This window comes from Schistocerca serialis, chromosome 2 (genome assembly GCF_023864345.2).
Source record: "Schistocerca serialis cubense isolate TAMUIC-IGC-003099 chromosome 2, iqSchSeri2.2, whole genome shotgun sequence".
NCBI lineage: Eukaryota > Metazoa > Arthropoda > Insecta > Orthoptera > Acrididae > Schistocerca > Schistocerca serialis.
In genome coordinates, this window is record NC_064639.1 from 641,390,383 (window position 1) to 641,409,917 (window position 19,535).

Sequence of the window (19,535 nt, forward strand, 5' to 3'; positions counted from 1 at the left end):
GTGGCGTCGACTGAAATGAGACTTGCACTTGGCGGCCGAACTTCCCCGGATGGAGCCTCCCGGCCAACGATGCCATACTCTCATTTCATTTCACTCCACAAAACGACGGAAACCAACATAGCCACATTCTCCAGTAAACTAATGACACTGCCATAGCGGATGCAGAGTATGAGCACACAACGAATGTTTGACAGGAGTTCAGTACCCCTGATTGAGAAAATATGCTGATTATCCATGAACACTAATACACTTATACACCTGGTCGTAGACATTTTCGAGAAATTCTGGAGTGTATGCCTGGGCACGTGCTCTCTGGACCCTGTCTTCTATTACACCACATCGAGAGTTTGAAGGGACGCAATGTTAAGAAAAACATGTGTCGACATCGAACTGTTGACCGATGTTCACATTCTGCTCCTCTTTGAGGGCAGGATTTACGGGAGTCGTTGCCAGTGCATATACAGGGATGCCAAGGAAAATAACACTTGACTGACCGAGAGAGAGTACAGGCCATCTGACGATTTAAGTTCCATTCTTTACTTGGATGTAAACAATCTCTATGGGTATATCATGAAACGAAGTCTGCCGTTTGGAGGAAATGGGAAAATCGTCGGATGTTGCAGTTGCTGGCGAGGGATATGTTCTGGAGGTAGAAGTGACATATCCCATCCATTTGGATGATGTGCACAGCGACTTCCTGATGTGTCCAGAGCAGTTAGTCCCACGGAACGGTTCCATCTCGCAACTGTTGACAACGCTAGTGAACAAGCAGCAATTTTTTCTACACTACAGAAATCTCGAGCAACACCTCAGATTGAGGGTGGAACTTAGAATCACCTGCGGGTCTTCATCATGTAAACACCGAACAGAGGGCTCTGACAATGTGTGACTTCGAAGAAGACTATTACAAATTAATGAACAATTCACTTTTCGGACAAAAACGGAAAACGTTACAGCATACCATGAAATTTACTTAGTTTACCGCAGGGGTGGACGTTATGACGTAAGAGATTACATTGCCAGATAAAATTACAAGCAGGTCACCATATCTAATGAGGTCTCTACGGAGATGGCCAAGGTTTCAGTGCAGTTAACAAAACCTGTTTATATCGGTATGTGTTTTCTGGACCTCTCCAGACTCCATTTATACCGGTTCCGCTACGAGTTCCCGAAGCCAGACTTCACTGGTCCCAAGTGTACTTTGTATGGATACAGACTGTTTGATCTACTGTCTGAAAGACTGTGGTGTAGATGAAGTAATCAGGTACAATCACGAAGAATTTGACATGTCTCGATACGTGTCCAATAACCCTTTTAGAATGTTGTTGTTGTTGTTGTGGTCTTCAGTCCTGAGACTGGTTTGAGCAGCTCTCCATGCTACTCTATCCTGTGCAAGCTTCTTCATCTCCCAGTACCTACTGCAACCTACATCCTTCTGAATCTGCTTAGTGTATTCATCTCTTGGTCTCCCTCTACGATTTTTACCCTCCACGCTCCCCTCCAATACTAAATTGGTGATCCCTTGATGCCTCAGAACATGTCCTACCAACCGATCCCTTCTTCTGGTCAAGTTGCGCCACAAACTTCTCTTCTCCCCAATCCTATTCAATACTTCCTCATTAGTTATGTGATCTACCCATCTAATCTTCAGCATTCTTCTGCAGCACCACATTTCGAAAGCTTCTATTCTCTTCTTGTCCAAACTATTTATCGTCCATGTTTCACTTCCATACATGGCTACACTACATACAAATACTTTCAGAAATGACTTCCTGACACTTAAATCAATACTGGATATTAACAAATTTCTCTTCTTCAGAAACGCTTTCCTTGCCATTGCCAGCCTACATTTTATATCCTCTCTACTTCGACCATCATCAGTTATTTTGCTCCCCAAATAGCAAAACTCCTTTACTACTTTAAGTGCCTCATTTCCTAATCTAATTCCCTCAGCATCACCCGACTTAATTAGACTACATTTCATTATCCCTGTTTTGCTTTTGTTGATGTTCATCTTATATCCTCCTTTCAAGACACTGTCCATTCCATTCAACTGCTCTTCCAAGTCCTTTGCTGTCTCTGACAGAATTACAATGTCATCGGCGAACCTCAAAGTTTTTATTTCTTCTCCATGAATTTTAATACCTACTCCGAATTTTTCTTTTGTTTCCTTTACTGCTTGCTCAATATACAGATTGAACAACATCGGGGAGAGGCTACAACCCTGTCTTACTCCCTTCCCAACCACTGCTTCCCTTTCATGTCCCTCGACTCTTATAACTGCCATCTGGTTTCTGTACAAATTGTAAATAGCCTTTCGCTCCCTGTATTTTACCCCTGCCACCTTCAGAATTTGAAAGAGAGTATTCCAGTCAACATTGTCAAAAGCTTTCTCTAAGTCTACAAATGCTAGAAACGTAGGTTTGCCTTTCCTTAATCTTTCTTCGAAGATAAGTCGTAAGGTCAGTATTGCCTCACGTGTTCCAGTGTTTCTACGGAATCCAAACTGGTCTTCCCCGAGGTTGGCTTCTACTAGTTTTTCCATTCGTCTGTAAAGAATTCGTGTTAGTATTTTGCAGCTGTGACTTATTAAGCTGATACTTCGGTAAGTTTCACATCTGTCAACACCTGCTTTCTTTGGGATTGGAATTATTATATTCTTCTTGAAGTCTGAGGGTATTTCGCCTGTCTCATACATCTTCCTCACCAGATGGTAGAGTTTTGTCAGGACTGGCTCTCCCACGGCCGTCAGTAGTTCCAATGGAATATTGTCTACTCCGGGGGCTTTGTTTCGACTCAAGTCTTTCAGTGCTCTGTCAAACTCTTCACGCAGTATCATATCTCCCATTTCATCTTCATCTACATCCTCTTCCATTTCCATAATATTGTCCTCAAGTACATCGCCCTTGTATAGACCCTCTATATACTCCTTCCACCCTTCTGCTTTCCCTTCTTGGCTTAGAACTGGGTTTCCATCTGAGCTCTTGATATTCATACAAGTCGTTCTCTTATCTCCAAAGGTCTCTTTAATTTTCCTGTAGGCGGTATCTATCTTACCCCTAGTGAGATAGGCCTCTACATCCTTACATTTGTCCTCTAGCCATCCCTGCTTAGCCATTTTGCACTTCCTGTCGATCTCATTTTTGAGACGTTTGTATTTCTTTTTGCCTGTTTTACTTACTGCATTTTTATATTTTCTCCTTTCATCAATTAAATTCAATATTTCTTCTGTTACCCAAGGATTTCTACTAGCCCTCGTCTTTTTACCTACTTGATCCTCTGCTGCCTTCACTACTTCATCCCTCAAAGCTACCCATTCTTCTTCTACTGTATTTATTTCCCCCATTCCTGTCAATTGCTCCCTTATGCTCTCTCTGAATCTCTGTACAACCTCTGGTTCTTTTAGTTTATCCAGGTCCCATCTCCTTAAATTCCCACCTTTTTGCAGTTTCTTCAGTTTTAATCTACAGGTCATAACCAATAGATTGTGGTCAGAGTCCACATCTGCCCCTGGAAATGTCTTACAATTTAAAACCTGGTTCCTAAATCTCTGTCTTACCATTATATAATCTATCTGATACCTTTTAGTATCTCCAGGGTTCTTCCATGTATAGAACCTTCTTTCATGATTCTTAAACCAAGTGTTAGTTATGATTATGTTGTGCTCTGTGCAAAATTCTACCAGGCGGCTTCCTCTTTCATTTCTGTCCCCCAATCCATATTCACCTACTATGTTTCCTTCTCTGCCTTTTCCTACACTCGAATTCCAGTCACCCATGACTATTAAATTTTCGTCTCCCTTCACAATCTGAATAATTTCTTTTATTTCATCATACATTTCTTCAATTTCTTCGTCATCTGCAGAGCTAGTTGGCATATAAACTTGTACTACTGTAGTAGGTCTGGGCTTCGTATCTATCTTGGCCACTTTTAGAATAACTGCACTAAACAAGAATATTGTTGGTCCACGAAAGACGAAGTGAATGGTTCGCAGACTGTGGAGTTTGCAGGGCTCAGGTCGAAAATGTATACAACAGTATGGATGCAGGTGACACCTAGAGGCATGTTAAGTCTGTGCGTCATGCGTTCTTGAAGGCTATGTCCATAGAGAATTGCAAGGGGTGCCTGCTCGAAAGCGTTGCAACTGCTCCGCATGTAGTGCACCAAGCAGACGCTCTATGGAGAGGCCATGACGTACATACTGAACAGCAGCTGAAAGCAGGGCTGTTACACCATGATCCTGTGGAGACAGGATCGATACCCTTCCATACTCACACTGATCGCTGAGTGATTGAGGGTGTGGCTGTGTATTTATTTGTTTGTAAACAGTGGATGAGTGTGTAGAACAGTTGGATGAACAACTTGTCATAGTTGTGTGTACGAGTGTGCATGCCTGACTGCAAATATCTTGTGTGTATATATTGTGTGCACAGTATGTGTGCATTAAATATCGTATTTAGTTTTGTGTATATGTGTGTGGATTTTGCTCCGCTGCTATTCCTCCTTCCCATATATATGGAAAGCAAATGATTAAAATGTATAGAAAAATGATTGTACAAAGAACGAACTGAAAGAAAATCACTAAAACATAATAATTTATAAAAGAATAACAAGAGGAAACACAAACAAAAATGGAAAATGTAGTACTTAAGTTGTTCTTCTCTTTACTGTTTTTAGTCAAACAAATGCACTTGATAGAAGTGTACGTAAGACATCAGAAAAAATTTTAAAACTAGCTTTGTAAATAAACCAGTGGATATAAAGTATCAGAAAAAGAATATTGTTATGCACTGCATTTGTAAGCATAAGCGAAAAAAAATTATTTTTCAAACAAAATTGTACGAAAATTGTATTGCAAAAGAAACTATTAATAACAAACCATCAGTTAATATGTTATACTCTTCATTTGTGTGGCCATATTGTCCTTTGTTGCTTTACAATTCCTGCAAGTATTTTTGTTCCGTCGTTACAACTAAAAGAAAATGCGTGTTTTTCTCACCAGACACGTTTCACTTTATCGAGATAGAGCGTTATCAGCGGTCTGTAATTAAAGATATTCACATCTGTTTTCTTTTTAATATCGAAAAACAGTTCGTTAACAGTTTGTTGATTTTTACTTACGGTAATTTCTGCTTGGTTTCTCGCCTGCATCAGAAAATGCCGTCTATTAGCATGTCTTTGGTTTATTTCTTCATTAGACACTCATACTTTTAGTCTCTTCCCCCCCATGAACCATGGACCTTGCCGTTGGTGGGGAGGCTTATGTGCCGCTTCAGCGATACAGATGGCAGCAGCCTTTTCAGTAGTTGCGGGGGCAACAGTCTGGATGATTGACTGATCTGACCTTGTAACACTAACCAAAACGGCCTTGCTGTGCTGGTACTGCGAACGGCTGAAGGCAAGGGGAAACTACGGCCGTAATTTTTCCCGAGGGCATGAGGCTTTACTGTATGGATAAATGATGATGGTGTCCTCTTGGGTAAAATATTCCGGAGGTAAAATAGTCCCCCATTCGGATCTCCGGGTGGGGACTACTCAAGAGGACGTCGTTATCAGGAGAAAGAAAACTGGCGTTCTACGGATCGGATCGTGGAATGTCAGATCCCTTAATCGGGTAGGTAGCTTAGAAAATTTAAAAAGGGAAATGGATAGGTTAAAGTTAGATATAGTGGGAATTTAGCGAAGTTCGGTGGCAGGAGGAACAAGACTTTTGGTCGGGTGAATACAGGGTTATAAATACAAAATCAAATAGGGGTAATGAAGGAGTAGGTTTAATAATGAATAAAAAAATAGGAGTTCGGGTAAGCTACTACAAACAACATAGTGAACGCATTATTGTGGCCAAGAGAGACACGAAGCCCACGCATACAACAGTAGTACAAGTCTATATGCCAACTAGTTCTGTAGATGACGAAGAAACAGAAGAAATGTATGATGAGACAAAAGAAATCATTCAGGTAGTGAAGGGAGACGAAAATTTAATAGTCATGGGTGATTGGAAATCGATAGTAGGAAAAGGAAGAGAAGGAAACATAACAGGTGAATATGGATTGGGGGGAAGAAATGAAAGAGGACGCCGCCTGGTAGAATTTTGCACAGAGCATAACTTAATCATAGCTAACACTTGGTCAAGAATCATGAAAGAAAGCTGTATACATGGAAGGAGCCTGGAGTTACTGGAAGGTATCAGATAGATTATATAATGGTAAGACAGAGGTTTAGGAACAAGGTTTTAAATTGTAAGACATTTCCAGGGTCAGATGTGGACTCTGGTTATGAACTGTAGATTAAAACTGAAGAAACGGCAAAAAGGTGGGAATTTAAGGACATGGGACCTGTATAAACTGACAGAAAAAGTGGTTGTTTCAGGAAGAGCATTAGGGAACGACTGACAAGAGTAAGGGAAAGAAATACAGTAGAAGAAGAATGGGTAGCTCTGAGAGATGAAATAGTGAAGGCAGCAGAGGATCAAGTAGGTAAAAAGACGAGGGCTAGTAAAAACCATTGGGTAACAGAAGAGATATTGAATTTAATTGATGAAAGGAGAACATATAAAAATTCTGTGTATGAAGCAGGCAAAAAGGAATACAAACGTGTCAAAAATGAGATCGACAGGAAGTGCAAAATTGCTAAGCAGGGATGGCTAGAGGGCAAATGTAAGGATATAGAGGCGTATACACTAGGGGTAAGATAGATACTGCCTACAGGAAAATTAAAGAGACCTTTGGAGAATAGAGAACGACTTTCATGAATACCAAGAGCTCAGATGCAAACCCAGTTCTAAGCAAAGGAGGGAAAGCAGAAAGGTGGAACGAGTATATAGAGGGTCTATACAAGGGCGATGTACTTGAGGACAATATTATAGAAATGGAAGAGGATATAGATGAAGATGAAAGGGGAGATATGATACTGCGTGAAGAGTTTGACAGAGCACTGAAAGACCTAAGTCGAAACAAGGTCTCGGAAATAGACAACGTTCCATTAGAACTACTGACAGCCTTGGGAGAGCCAGCTCTGACAAAACTCTACCATCTGGTGAGCAAGATGTATGAGACAGGCGAAATATCCTCAGACTTCAAGAATAATATAATAATTCCAATCCCAAAGAAAGCAGGTGTTGACAGATGTGAAAATTACCGAACTATCAGTTTAATAAGCCACGGCTGCAAAATACTAACACGACTCCTTACAGACGAAAGGAAAAACTGGTAGAAGCCGACCTCGGGGAAGATTGGTTTGGATTACGTAGAAATGTTGGAACATGAGAGGCAATACTGACCCTAGGACTTATCTTAGAAAATAGACTTAGAGAAAGCTTTTGACAATGTTGACTGGAATAGGCTCTTTCAAATTCTGAAGGTGGCAGGGGTCAAATACAGGGAGCGAAAGGCTATTTACATTTTGTGCAGAAACCAGATGGTGGTTACAAGAGTCGAGGGACACGAAAGGGAAGCAGTGGTTGGGAAGGGAGTGAGACAGGGTTGTAGCCTCTCCCAGATGTTATTCAATCTGTATATTGAGCAAGCAATAAAGGAAACAAAAGAAAAATTCGGAGTAGGAATTAAAATCCATGGAGAAGAAATAAAAAGTTCTAGGTTCGCCGATGACATTGTAATTCTGTCTGAGACAGCAAAGGACCGGGAAGAGCAGCTGAACGGAATGGACAGTGTCTTGAAAGGAGGATATAAGATGAACATCAATACAAGCAAAACGAGGATAATGGAATGTAGTCAAATTAAATTGGGTGATGCTGCAGGAATTAGATTAGGATATGAAACGCTTAAAGTAGTAAATGAGTTTTGCTATTTGGGGAGCAAAATAACTGATGATGGTCGAAGTAGAGAGGATATAAAGTGTAGACTGCCAATGGCAAGGAAAGCGTTTCTGAAGAAGAGAAATTTGTTAACATCGAGTATAGATTTAAGTGTCAGGAAGTCGTTTCTGAAAGTATTTGTATGGAGTGTAGCCATGTATGGAAGTGAAATGTGGACGATAAATAGTTTAGACAAGAAGAGAGTAGAAGCTTTCGAAATGTGGTGCTATAGAAGAATGCTGAAGATTATGTCACATAACTAATGAGGAGGTATTGAATAGAATTGGGGAGAAGAGAGGTTTGTGGCACAACTTGACTAGAAGAAGGGATCGGTTGGTAGTACACGTTCTGAGGCATCAAGTGATCACCAATTTAGTATTGGAGGGCAGTGTGGAGGGTAAAAATCGCAGAGGGAGACCAAGAGATGAATACACTAAACAAATTCAGAAGGCTGTAGGTAGTAGTAGGTACTGGGAGATGAAGAAGCTTGCACAGGATAGAGTAACATGGAGAGCCGCATCAAAACAGTCTCTGAACTGAAGAACACAACAACAACTTTTAGTCTAATTTTTTGCTGCTTTGCAAAACGATGAATATTTTACGTTTTACACAGCACATTTTTCCTACACTACTGTTTACTGTTTATTTGTATACTTCTAAGTGTGTATCGTGTTTTTTAGTGTTGCCAATATTGCTACTAATTTGTCTTTGACCTATACTTTTCTTGTAGTTAATTATATTATGTTATTCTATTTAATTATGTTGTGTATTTATTTACTGTGTAAGAGTAATGAAGGGAGTAAAAACTAACAAATTGTTAACGAAGTGTTTTAGATCTTGAAAACAAATAAGATTGTAAATACCTTTAGTTACAAAGCACTGATGATGCTTTACCGCAATAAAGCGAAACACGTCTGGTAAGAAAAACACGCGTTTTCTTGTGCTTGTAACGACGGAACATAAATACCCTCAAGAATTTTTTATAACATTGCTATTATTTCGAGAACTTTCCACTATATAATTATTGTCAGTAATAATTTGCTTATAAGAAACCTGAATCTGTCCCTATAACGCACATTCCTCGAATGAAAAGGCCTACACAATTGAATTAGTAGTAAAGTATGATACGGAGGAGGTAAAGCTTGAATGTCACTGGGCCTGGGGGATGCGGAGGGTTTTCTCGCTATTTTAATGTGCTTCCATTGGACCAGGTGTTTCCCATCAATTCTGTATCATGTTTCTTGTATCGAGTTACGTCTTGACCCTGTCTACTTGCGTAAAAGGTGTGTGTAGTGTGGGCTTTCACTTGGGTGATGTTGATCAACTGTCGATGGTTCTGTGGGGGATTGGGGGAGGGGGTGACAGTGAAAGTAATCTGACACTGAAAGTCCTTATCAGTGACCTTGAGATAAGATTGTTGTCTGGCCTCATACTTGTCCTCGGTAAATACTATCCCATTAAATCATATTAACTGTCTCTTTAAATCGCTTCTTTTTAAATCGCATTCCTTAAATACAGAAGGCCCACTACATACTTACCGTTAAGTTCTCCTCCTATTTTTACTCAATACTAAGCCGCGTAAACGGTCTAGAACAGGGGTGGCCAAGAATTCGGCTCGCAGGTCGTGTCACATTTCCCCCACCGCCACTCCGTGATGTCTAAGTGCGAGGAGGGGGAAGAGGGGGAAAATAGCCAACGCGACGCATTTAAATGGCAGTACAAAAAAATGGCTCTGAGCACTATGGGACTTAACTGCAGTGGTCATCAGTCCCCTAGAACTTAGAACTACTTAAACCTAACTAACCTAAGAACATCACACACATCCATGCCCCAGGCAGGGCTCGAATCTGCGACCGTAGCGGTCGCGCGGTTCCAGACTGTAGCGCCTAGAACCGCTCCGCCACTCCGGCCGGTCAAATGACAGTACAGCTGCACTGCATACGACTTGGTTGTATATTTCGTACTTCTCAGCAACGTAGAGCACAAACAAAACAAGTTTTTGGTGCACTGAAGATATAATATAAATTTATCTGGTACGAACTGTGGGCATACGGACAGATGCAGACAAATTCATAGCGTTTCGGTATCAGATTGCCACGTAATAGTGACTTCCTTAGTTTCATGATCGAAAAAAATGTCTTTGGCGCAAATACATCGATCGAAATATTGTAGCACTTTTACTACCTCACTTGGAAAACCTGTCTGAGAAAATCACTGTAGACGTTCTGCACAGAATGATTTGTAATTAAGACTGGAATTATCTTGCAGGTCAGTCAGTTACATCTGCACATGCACAGGGGCGCTTTAAATTGCAACGGCTAACGGTCTCGGAAACAGCGCTAAAACAGATGTAAGACTGAAAATGTCCTCAAAATCTTTATAAAACTGTTGTTGTAATTCAGGCAAGGGCACAATGAATTCTTCAAACCCTGCGCTTTCTTTAATGCCAGTGAGCTGAGGGACCTAGATTGTATTTGTCTGAATGAGTCCCTTTTACAATGTGATTTTCTTTTTAAATCCATTCCCATGAAATCAGATGGAAGTTGTTGTGGGTAGCGTGCAATAAGTTCACTTCAAATGCGAAGTCTGCAATCCATTCCGAGCGTTCTAATTTTCGTTCCTATATCCGTTTTTCCTAACTCAACAATAGCGAGATTTAAATCGAAAAATTGTTCCACGCATTCCCCTTGAGTTAACTAGCGTACTTTACAGTAATATGTGAAGTCTCCATACTGTTCGTTCATTTCCACTGAAAACTGTTGCAACTGAGCATGGAATAATGGATGCGACTCCAGATATTTTACTGTTTGTACCACCAATTTTTTCAAGTACTCCATGCCTGCAAAATTAGCACAAAGTGCTTCTGGATGTGCTAAACAATGAATCCAGTCTGTCGATCGTTGTAATTTTTTGCTCTTTCGTTGTCATCTGAAAGTTTAAATTCTTTTTTGCATGGCACTATAATGTTGTTTCGTTGCTAATAAGCAGTACCCGTTGCTCATGTGAATTGAGAATTCGTATCGCTCTCTTCTGTCCTTCCCATTCATTTTAAACGGTCGTGACAATAGATCGCTAGGCTGCCCCGTTTTGTGTAAACAGCAACTGGACCTGTGAACATCCTTCACACCACGTACAAATAACGAAGGCTAAACAGCGCTGAACGCAAGGTTCTGTCGAACTGAAGAGAGTTGCGCCGACCGAAAAATGCCGCACCGAATTGCTAAATCAAATGTCGCGCTGTTCCGGGTATTTCCGAGAAGGACCGAGAGAAGCCGCGTGACAAGTCAGGTTCGGCCCGCACACACTGCACGAGTGAAGTTTGACACGCTATGACCGGCCCTGGCCGAGAACTCGTTGCTTTCTTTGAACGCGGGAGGCTAGGGTGATCTCACCTCTTTGCAGAAAGGCAGAGATGAGCCTGAAGTAGCAGTCAGGTTGCGGGTCCAAGTGGACAAGCGGCACAAGGAACAGCAGCAGAAGCGCCACGGTGGCCAGCAGGGACAGCCAGAGGGCTCTGGAGAAAGGCCGCAGGAAGCTTGTCCAGTTCACCGGCTGCACTCCCTGGTGGCGGATCAGCGTCGGGATCCTGCAACAGCGACACACCCCTGCATCTCTGCTGTACTTGTCTTCAAAACACAGTGTGCAGTGCGTGTTAGAGGGTACGTAGTGCACCAGTGTCATCTTACCTTCTCACTTCACCATTTGTAGATGTTGCAAGGGAGGATCGTCTCCAGGATTTGTCTCTTATTTTAGTAATATGGACGTTTCGATAAATGAGTGTGAGAGGAAAATGCTTCTCGAGCCATGTAGGAAGCTTTGGGACAGGGATTCCAAGAATAAGTACTAGACCTTCTCTGTAATAGCTATCACCAGTCGATTGTTAAACATTTCTGTACACTACCGCACTGAGTAAAGAAACTAGTGCCGAAGTGCATAGTTCTTTTTTTGTTTTTTTAAATATACACTATGTCTTTTGTCAATCCATTCTGATAAGGATGCAGACTGTCGACCTATGCTCAAGTGTTACGAGAACAAACGAATTGTAAGGTACCTCTACTGTGAAGAATTACTCTTACTTAGTGTTTACCAACTCCCTCCTTCGTTGTATAACATGCACTCACCGAAGTTAAGCGCTGTCGGGCTGGGCTAGCACTTGGATGGGTGACCATCCGGCCTGCCGAGCGCTGTTGGCAAGCGGGGTGCACTCAGCCCTTGTGAGGCAAACTGAGGAGCTACTTCAATGAGAACTTGCGGCCCCGGTCTCGTAGACTGACATACGGCCGGGAGAGCGGTGTGCTAACCATATGCCCCTTCATAACCGCATCCAGTGACGCCTGTATGTTGAGGATGACACGGCGGCCGGTCGGTACCGCTGGGCCTTCCAAGGCCTGTTCGGAGGAGTTAGTTAGTTAAAAGCAACTTGGAGTAGCGATACGTGCAACAGTTTTCGTGGAACAGCGATGCATAACACATGGTTGGATTCAATTGCACACGATTGTATTTTTTCTTAACTTCAGTCTAACAATAGCTAGGCTACCAAAATAAATCTGATAATTGAAGGTTGCCTTAAATATTGGTTCCCAGATGTAACCGGACCTGCTGATTCCACGTGCGACGGATTCGTCTAAAGGCTTTGAAGTACACATATCGCATGTAATGAAACTGTTTATTTTTTATTTTTTTGTAGGAGGGAAATTATTTCTTTTTGACCAGGAAATTATCAATTATTATCTAATATGATAGCTGTGTTTGCTTACAAGGATATTTAATATGGTAGAGAATACGCTATTAAATTACTGGAAATTCAATGTTTCTATGAATATGGCGCTACGGAGAAATTATGGAAATTTGTGGGAAGAACTATGGGACCAAACTGCTGAGGTCATCGGTCCCTAGGCTTTCGCACTACTTAATCTAACGTGAAATAACTTACGCTAAGGACAATGCACACACTCATGCCCGAGGGAGGTCTCGAACCTCCGACGGGGGTGAGACGCGGGAAACGTGACAAGACGCCCTAGATCGCACGGCTACCCGGCGCGGCGCTACGGAGAAATAGGCGTCTCTATCGCCCTATTAGATGGCATCGCGGCGCGCGACCCAACCGCTGCCTGAGGTAGACAAAAAAAAAGAAAATATCCAGTAATACGACGCCTACTCTCTTCCTAGTAACCTATGCCTTTTGCTGCTCTGTTTGGCATTTAATCTACAGCTTATAACTGTTACTACACGGCCCAGTCACGTTAATGTGACCACCGCCTATGTTCGACGTCAGTCTGCGATAAACACTCACTGGCGGGAAGCGGCAGCACCAGCTGGGGAGGGGGGGTGTATAAGGCGTGGCCGGAGACGGTAGTCGTTAGTCGTTGTTGTACTGCGGAAACGGAGCGGTTTGCCTGACGTTCAAAAGGGCATGATAATTGGCTTTCAGTCTGCAGCCTTTCAATATAACTACACACCCTCCGACTCAGAGTTGCAATATTAATAGTTTTGGCTGGTTTCGTTGTCTAGTGGCTGGGATACGTAGTTGCCGCATTACGGGCCAAATACTGCTGAGTCTACAATATACGGTAAGAATACACACACGAACCGAATGGTCAAAGGTTTTTATCACTCGGCAATTGCGAATTATGAATGTAAGATATAAATTTATAAATGAAAGACTGCAATTAAATAAAATCTGCAGGTACTATCTTAACGAATTTAAACGATGAGCACGACAGTAGAAGTACTTTTGGGAATGCGGTATATTTCTGCAAAACACTTATTGGTGTCGATGGTCCAGCAATTAAATAAAATATAAGTTGAATAACAGGGAAACAATAGATTCTTACTCCCTGTAGTTAGTTGTGAAACAACAACGTAGGTCGCGAGATATTCACTTCTAAACGCACACTACGTCTTCACTGTAGAAACCTCGGAAATCTCACAAGTCCGCACTCCGAATTATTTCCATCTCTCGCAACCACGCCCAAACCGCTTCACACTACAAGTCTCTCTCGCGACCGTGCGTCTGCCGCCCGTAACGTCCCGGCACTTCCCGTGTCCACTGCCGTCCTGTCCAGAACTTTCCGTCCTGTGCGACTCTCCCGAACTGCCAGCTACCTCGTGTCCTCTCTGGAAACGATGCTCCCATCCAGTCTCCCCATTCACGAGCGCTCTGATTGGCTAGAGCGCTCGCGCCAACGCACCCACACACATACTTAAGCACGTACGAAATACTAGAGTTACATACAAATAACGGAAATTAGATAAATATTCCTACAGCTGGACCATAAATACGCTCTAACACACATTATTAAATACATAAACAATTAAATAAACATATATCAAAAGAGAAGAGGCAAAAAGTGGGCCAGGAGCCTAAGGTCTCTGTGCTTTCTAAAACACAGTGAATAATTGGCCAGTTTTTTCATGAATAGCATATATCGGATATTAACAAAGGCATAGATGAACCAACATATTTATAAGCATGCTGCTACCGTTTTTTCGTGTAACTGTGGAGGACTTATGACCTGACGCAATCGATAGTAATCGGCCACTTTGACCTCCAATAACTGATGTACTATTTAAGGTACATGCCTGTAATTCGTTTACACTAACAGCTTTCTAAAGACACGGCGATCGACGAAATCTGATGAAGCGTTTACATTTTGGAAATTCGTTGCTGGGTGTTATTTGTCTAATTTACACTCAGATACTAAACTTTAAACTAAAAAATATTTTGAAAATCTGATTACACCATCAGAATCGTCGTGCAAATAATGGTAATGTTCATGTTTCTTTTTGAGGTATCATGATTTATCTAGCTACTATTAATTTCTATACGAGATTTTAAATGTCTGCTATTATGGTTCACAAAGTCCGCCATCTTTGGCACTCCCGGCATAGACATCTCCTTCGACACAAAGCGCCGTCCTCATCACAGTCTCAACATGGAATTCCCAGCCACGCGGCCGATGGACCACGTGCTCCAGCCACCCCTCTTGGTCAGCTACCGTTCGACACCATGTGTTTGCTGCCGGGCCGCCTGCGCCCGCCGAACGGCCCGTGCGGCCACTGCTTCCTCCGAACTTAGAATATTTTCGGGGCACCACGACTCGCCCGAAACCTCACAAGGCCAAGGATGGAATCATTTTCGCAATGGCTCAGTTAGTAAATTCTTCGTGTGCTACAGTGGTTAAAGTATGCCATGCATTGGAAAATGGTACTATCCAAAACTGGCAATGAGGCAACTGTGGCGCACCATGGGGCATAGATGACAGAGGTGAACGACGGCTGCGCAGATGTGTATGGTCGACTAGATATGCAACTGTTGAGCAAGTGACCACTGTGATGAACCTAGGGGCTACCAACAGTATCTCCTCAACGACCTTTTTATGGCACTACCGCAGCTGACGTCCATTCAGTGGCAACAGGTGATCTTCTCAGATTAATCACATTTTATGCTCCATCGGACAGATGGCCGTTGTCGCATACGGCGTGAAACCTCTAAAAGCAACCATCTTGCAACAATCGTCGGAAGGATCCATTCCGGAGGAGGGGGCCTTATGGTCGGAGGAATGTTTACGTCATCCTGGAAGGCGCAATGCATTCATCGCAAGTATGCAGCTATCCTTGTAGACCATGTTCACCCCTACATGCAGTTTCTTTTTGCTTCGGCATGATGGCATGTACCAGCAGGACAACGCATTGTGTCACAGAGATTGCAGAGTACATTCGTGGTTCGAAAAGCTCCAGGATGGTTTTACCGCACTTCCCTGGCCACCAAACTCCCCAGATTTAAACCTAATAGATAATCTGTAAGACCACCTCGATCGGGCGCCATGGGTCCTCGACCGAGAAACCTAGTGCAGCTGCCCACGGCACTGGAGTCGACATGGCATCATATCCCTGTCAGTACCTTCCAGAAACTCACTGACTCTCTTCCTTCGTTTTTCACAGCGGTCTGCACTGCAAGAGACGACTGTTCAGGCTTTTGACAGGTGGTCACATTAATGTGACTGAACAGTACATCTTATGACAGCAAAGGGATTTAATTACTTGTTGACCATTTGTAGCCTAACGGAATATTTTGTTCATTTTTAGGCAGCTAACTTTATCTTGGACCTCTCTCCAAAGTATGCTGTGGATAACAGGTCTCTATCTGCTATAATTTTGGCACACTACCAAGGATATTTCACTGAATAATCACTTCATTGCCTGCCTTGTAGTTTTATCGTCAGCACGTTAACGAGTGCCGAGTGTAATCTTATGGTACGAAAGGCCCTCTGTTCTATGAAGATTTGTGGTCACCAACTCAGAAGGAGCAATTTAACTTTATTCTTTCAGGAGCTACTTACCTATCACTGAAACGAATTTCCTCTATTGTAATTATTTTTTGCATTTTACTTGGAATGCAAATGAATGCAATCTGTGATATTACAACATAGCTCAATAGCTACCACCTTTAAATTTTGTAGTTACCAATTAATGGAAATGAAATAAGTGGAAAATGAGTGAATTAATCTGTTGATCAATATCAGCAAGTAAGTTAGCAATGCGACCAGTAAATCTGAGACAAATACAAATATATTTGAAGCTGCCTTTTCCAGCTGCACTAATTGCAGTTATGACGATCTTCCATTGTCATGAATCTGAAAATTTTATCCGATATTTTCACCATTTAGATTTACACAAAAGTATTTAAAAAACCAGTGAAAATGAAACAGGATTCTGTTTGTGACTTTAAAACTATGAATGTAAGAGACAATTTTAAAAAACTAACTCTATTCAGTAGTGGTGTATGAAGTTTGCACTGTAATATCTAGTACAGTTCTATTCACTTAGATTTAATGCTTTGCCTTTCCTTGTTTATTGTAGCTTTTGTAGTGGTGTAGTTAAGGATTGCAGAATGATAATTGGCTACGTTCTTCGCGTCTCCTTTGAGATGGCATTAATATATTACAACCATATTGCTTGCGGTAGCCGTTTTTCTTGATGTAGTTCTGGCTTCAAATTCCATAAAGAATTAATGTTGTGCATCATGTGATCAAAAGTATCCGGACACCCCCAAAAGCATAAGTTTTCCATATTAGGTGCACTATGCTGCCACCTACTGCCAGGTAATCCACATCACCGACCTCAGTAGTCATTAGACATCGTGAGAGAGCAGAATGGGGCGCTCCGCGGAACTCACGGACTTCGAACGTGGTCAGGTGTCACTTGCGTCATACGCTTGTACGCGAGATTTCCACACTCCTAAACATCCCTAGGTCCATTGTTTCTGATGAGATAGTGAAGTGGAAACGTAAAGGAACACGCACAGCACAAAATCGTACAGGTCGACCCTCGTCTGTTGACTGACAGAGACCGCTGGCAGTTGAAGAGGGTCGTAATGTCTAATAGGCAGACACCTATCAAGACCATCACAGAGGAATTCCAAACTGCATCAGGATCCACTGCAAGTACTGTGACAGTTACGCGGGAGGTGAGAAAACTTTCGATTTCGTGGTCTAGAGGCTGCTCATAAGCCACACATCACGCCGGTAAACGCCAAATGACGTCTCGCTTGGTGTAAGGATCGTAAACACTGGACGATTGAACAGTGCAAAAATGTTGTGTGGAGTGACGAATCATGGTACGCAATGTGGTGATCCGATGGCAGGGTGTGGGTATGGCGAATGCCGGGTGAACATCATCTGCCAGCGTGTGTAGTGCCAATAGCGAAATTCGGAGGCGGTAGTGTTATAGTGTGGTAGTGTTTTTTATGGCAGGGGTTGCACCCCTTGTTGTTTTGTGTGGCACTATCACAGCCTAGACCTACATTGATGTTTTAAGCACCTTCATGCTTCCCACTGTTGAAGAGCAGTTTGGGGATGGCGACTGAATTTTTCAACACGATCGAGCACCTGTTCATAATGCACGGCCTGTGGCAGAGTGGTTACACGACAATAATATCCCTGTAATGGACTGGTCTGCACAGAGTCCTGACCTGAATCCTATAGAGCACCTTTGGGATGTTTTGGAACGCCGACTTCGTGTCAGGCCTCACCGACCGACATCGATACCTCTCCTCAGTGCAGCACTCCATGAAGAACGGACTGTCATTCCCCAAGAAACCTTCCAGCAACTGATTAAACTTATGCCTACGAGAGTGGAAGCTGTCATCAAGGCTAAGAGTGGGCCAACACCACATTGAATTCCAGCATTACCGAAGGAGGGCGCCACGAACTTGTGAGTCATTTTCGGCCAGGTGTCCGTATACTTTTGATCACACAGTGTACAATCTTGTTTTCTAAAACCCGCAATTTTCGGAGACTATTTTACGACACAGATGCCGCCGTTACACCAACTTTCTCTGGAATATGCACAATTTTAGCACTCAGAAAGTGTTAATGCTAGACACGACACAGCTACGTTCTTACAGCAGGCTACCCTGCTTGCGACTGTCACATTTTCGTTCTTTTCGCGCCAATCTGCACCAAGGTCATCATACAACTTCGGATTGAAAAACCATAGTGGATTCCGACTTTCTTATTAGCTTTCTCAAATGCATAATACATTTCCCAATAACCGCTGAATATTAAATTCCTTATAACTATTGTAAACATCCATTAACTTACTCTTAGTTTCTTTAATTAGTACTTATTACTTCATTATCTTTTAACAGTTAGTGAAAGAAGTTTATCATAATTTGAAAAATCGATATCTTCAGTATCGATTTTTATGATTACAGTTTAATGGAAAATATTTTTATAAAATAATGAACTCAATAATGTGTGGTACCGTTACCAGACGTCCACATTTATGCGGACATGTCCGTGTTTTCGACGTTTAATGTAGCGTCCGCATACATTTTTTACGATTTCTGCTACTGTTTCAGAAATTAAGATCTTTCTCCTTACTGTGTGTGGTTTGCTTGTCCCGTTGTACCTTGAGAGCTATGCTGTGGGGAGCTTGAGCTCCTGGCAGGGTCATCCATGCCAGACAGTTCGAAGTGTTGGTACAAGACGAAGAGCTGTCCTCAACGAGGCCCCTGATGGCTTCAGATTAGGCGGCCTCCAGGAGGCTCAACAAGGGGCAGGGAGGACTCTTAGACGTGATAAAATCAACATTCCTAAGGGAAATAGCCCCGTAGAAAAATTAAACAGCTGCTGCCTTGCAGTTAGCTGATTGGCTTACCAAAGGCTAGAGTAAATAAATCTTGATAAAATTTCTGGCAGGTCATGAGGCCAAAAGGTGCCAGCCCCACCACATATCTAGCCTGGCTACGGGATGGCAACCTGTGACAGCGACCTGTAATTTATTCATAATCTTCAAAGAAACCAGCCGGATCGATTAAATAGAAGATGACCCAAGCAAGAAAAAAGCAAACGATTTGGGATAGTGGAAAAGTTCAACACTGCGACTTGGAATGTGAGAAGCCTGCACGTAAAAGAAACAGGGCTATTTAAAGAACTGAAACAAAGATATATTAACATTGTAACATTTACAGAAACGAAGAAAAAGCTGAGAGGAACTACAGATTTAGATGGATACCTAATGATCTGCAGCGGTGTAGGAAGTAACAAAAGATCAAATACTGGAGTAGCTTTATAAATGACAAAAAGATAACATCGACATTCAGAGAATATCGCGGGCATCAAGCAGTAATTGGCGTGCACGCTCCTGAAGATTAAAAGAAAGAAGAGACTGAGGCTTTTTATGAACCCTAGAAAGAGAAGTAGATAAATACAACAGG

General features: G+C 42.3%; 1 protein-coding gene across 1 annotated transcript in view; it reads right to left on the reverse strand.

The window, feature by feature from the left end:
* LOC126455656 (uncharacterized) overlaps positions 1 to 19,535 on the reverse strand; it is a 130,431-nt gene that overhangs the window by 53,633 nt on the left and 57,263 nt on the right. Inside the window, exon 6 of the mRNA XM_050091423.1 lies at positions 11,206 to 11,399. Within this exon, the coding sequence (XP_049947380.1) occupies positions 11,206 to 11,399 (194 nt within the window). The remainder of the gene's footprint in view (positions 1 to 11,205; positions 11,400 to 19,535) is intronic.